Consider the following 1,432-nt stretch of genomic DNA (forward strand, 5'->3'; position numbering starts at 1 on the left):
GGTTTCCTGGAAGAAAATTTTTCCACAGATTGGGTGGGCGGGGTGGCAGGGATGGTTTCGGGATGATTCAAGTGTATTACATTTACTGTGCACTTTATTATTACATTGTGATATGTAATGAAATAATTATACTACTCGCCATAACATAGAATCATTGGGAGCTTGTTTTCCTGCGGTCTCATCGAGGGGTGATGGGGGACAGTGACAGATTATCAGGCATTAGAGTCTTACAAGGAGCACACAGGCGCGGTTCTCGATAGGGTTTGCGCTCCTATGAGAATCTAATGCTGCCGCTGATCTGATGGGAAACCGAGCTCAGGCAGTGATGCAAGCGATGGGCAGCGGCTGTAAATACGGATGACGCTTCACTCGCTCACCTGCTGCTCACCTCCTGCTGCGTGGTCCAGTTCCTAACATGGACCGATACTGGTCTATGGCCTGTGGGTTGGGGAACCCTTGGCCTATTATATATAATACGTAATGGTATATACATTATAATAGGTTAGTATATATAGCAAGCCTATTCTACAGAGAGAGAGTGATAACCGCCAGAAAAAAAGCAGCTAAAAGAGCTAAAAAGCAGGTATTATGGAGTAAGGTAGGAGTTGGAGAAGGGATGTGACTGGCGAATGCTATTTTTCATTATAAACCTTTAGGAGTAATTGATTTTTAAAACTCATGTGCCTGTTTGAATTTGATAAAAATTTTATAAATAGATGAACAAGGCCAGGTGTGGTGGCTCACGTCTGTAATCCCAGAACTTTGAGAGGTCGAGATGGGTGGATCACCTGAGGTCAGGAGTTCAAGACTAGTGTGGTCAACATGGTGAAACCCCATCTCTACTAAAAACACAAAAATTAGCCAGGCATGGTGGCGGGCGCCTGTAATCCCAGCTACTCGGGAGGTTGAGACAGGAGAATCACTTGAATCTGGGAGGAGGAGGTTGCAGTGAACTGAGATCACACCACTGCACTCCAGCCTGGACGACAGAGTAAGACTCCGTCTCAAAAGAAAAAAAAAAAAAAATGAGTAAAGGTCAATCTAACTCGTCTGACAGCTTTGTCTCTGAAGACAAGGTGCCTCTGGACAATTGAGGTAAAGGCATCCCTTCCTCCAGGTAGATGCAACTTCGTGCCAGGGATTCTGGCTTAGCAAGCAGAACCAAGGCTGGATATCAGCTGCAGTCACTGGAGCAGTGCACAACCTGCACCACTGTGCAAGGCTGGCAGTGGTTGGTATGGTTGTCTACATGACGATGCATGAGGGTTTTAAACGGTCCAAGCCTTGAGAAAGGGAAAGGAATTATGATGGCCCAGACCCTTGACCAGATCTCCATCTCATGTTGAAATTAGAAGCGTGTCTTGTTGACCCTGAGCCCTCTTCCTCTCCTTCTAGGTGACTTGCTTTTGGAGGGCTTCAACAACTACACCTT

General features: G+C 46.0%; 1 protein-coding gene across 1 annotated transcript in view; it reads left to right on the top strand.

The window, feature by feature from the left end:
- LOC105547538 (myosin-11-like) overlaps nucleotides 1–1,430 on the top strand; it is a gene marked incomplete at its 3' end in the record, with an annotated part of 86,023 nt that extends 84,593 nt beyond the window's left edge. Inside the window, exon 10 of the mRNA XM_011991191.1 lies at nucleotides 1,396–1,430. Within this exon, the coding sequence (XP_011846581.1) occupies nucleotides 1,396–1,430 (35 nt within the window). The remainder of the gene's footprint in view (nucleotides 1–1,395) is intronic.
- Nucleotides 1,431–1,432: the final 2 nt, after the last annotated feature.

This window comes from Mandrillus leucophaeus, unplaced genomic scaffold, assembly GCF_000951045.1.
Source record: "Mandrillus leucophaeus isolate KB7577 unplaced genomic scaffold, Mleu.le_1.0 Scaffold390, whole genome shotgun sequence".
Taxonomy (NCBI): domain Eukaryota; kingdom Metazoa; phylum Chordata; class Mammalia; order Primates; family Cercopithecidae; genus Mandrillus; species Mandrillus leucophaeus.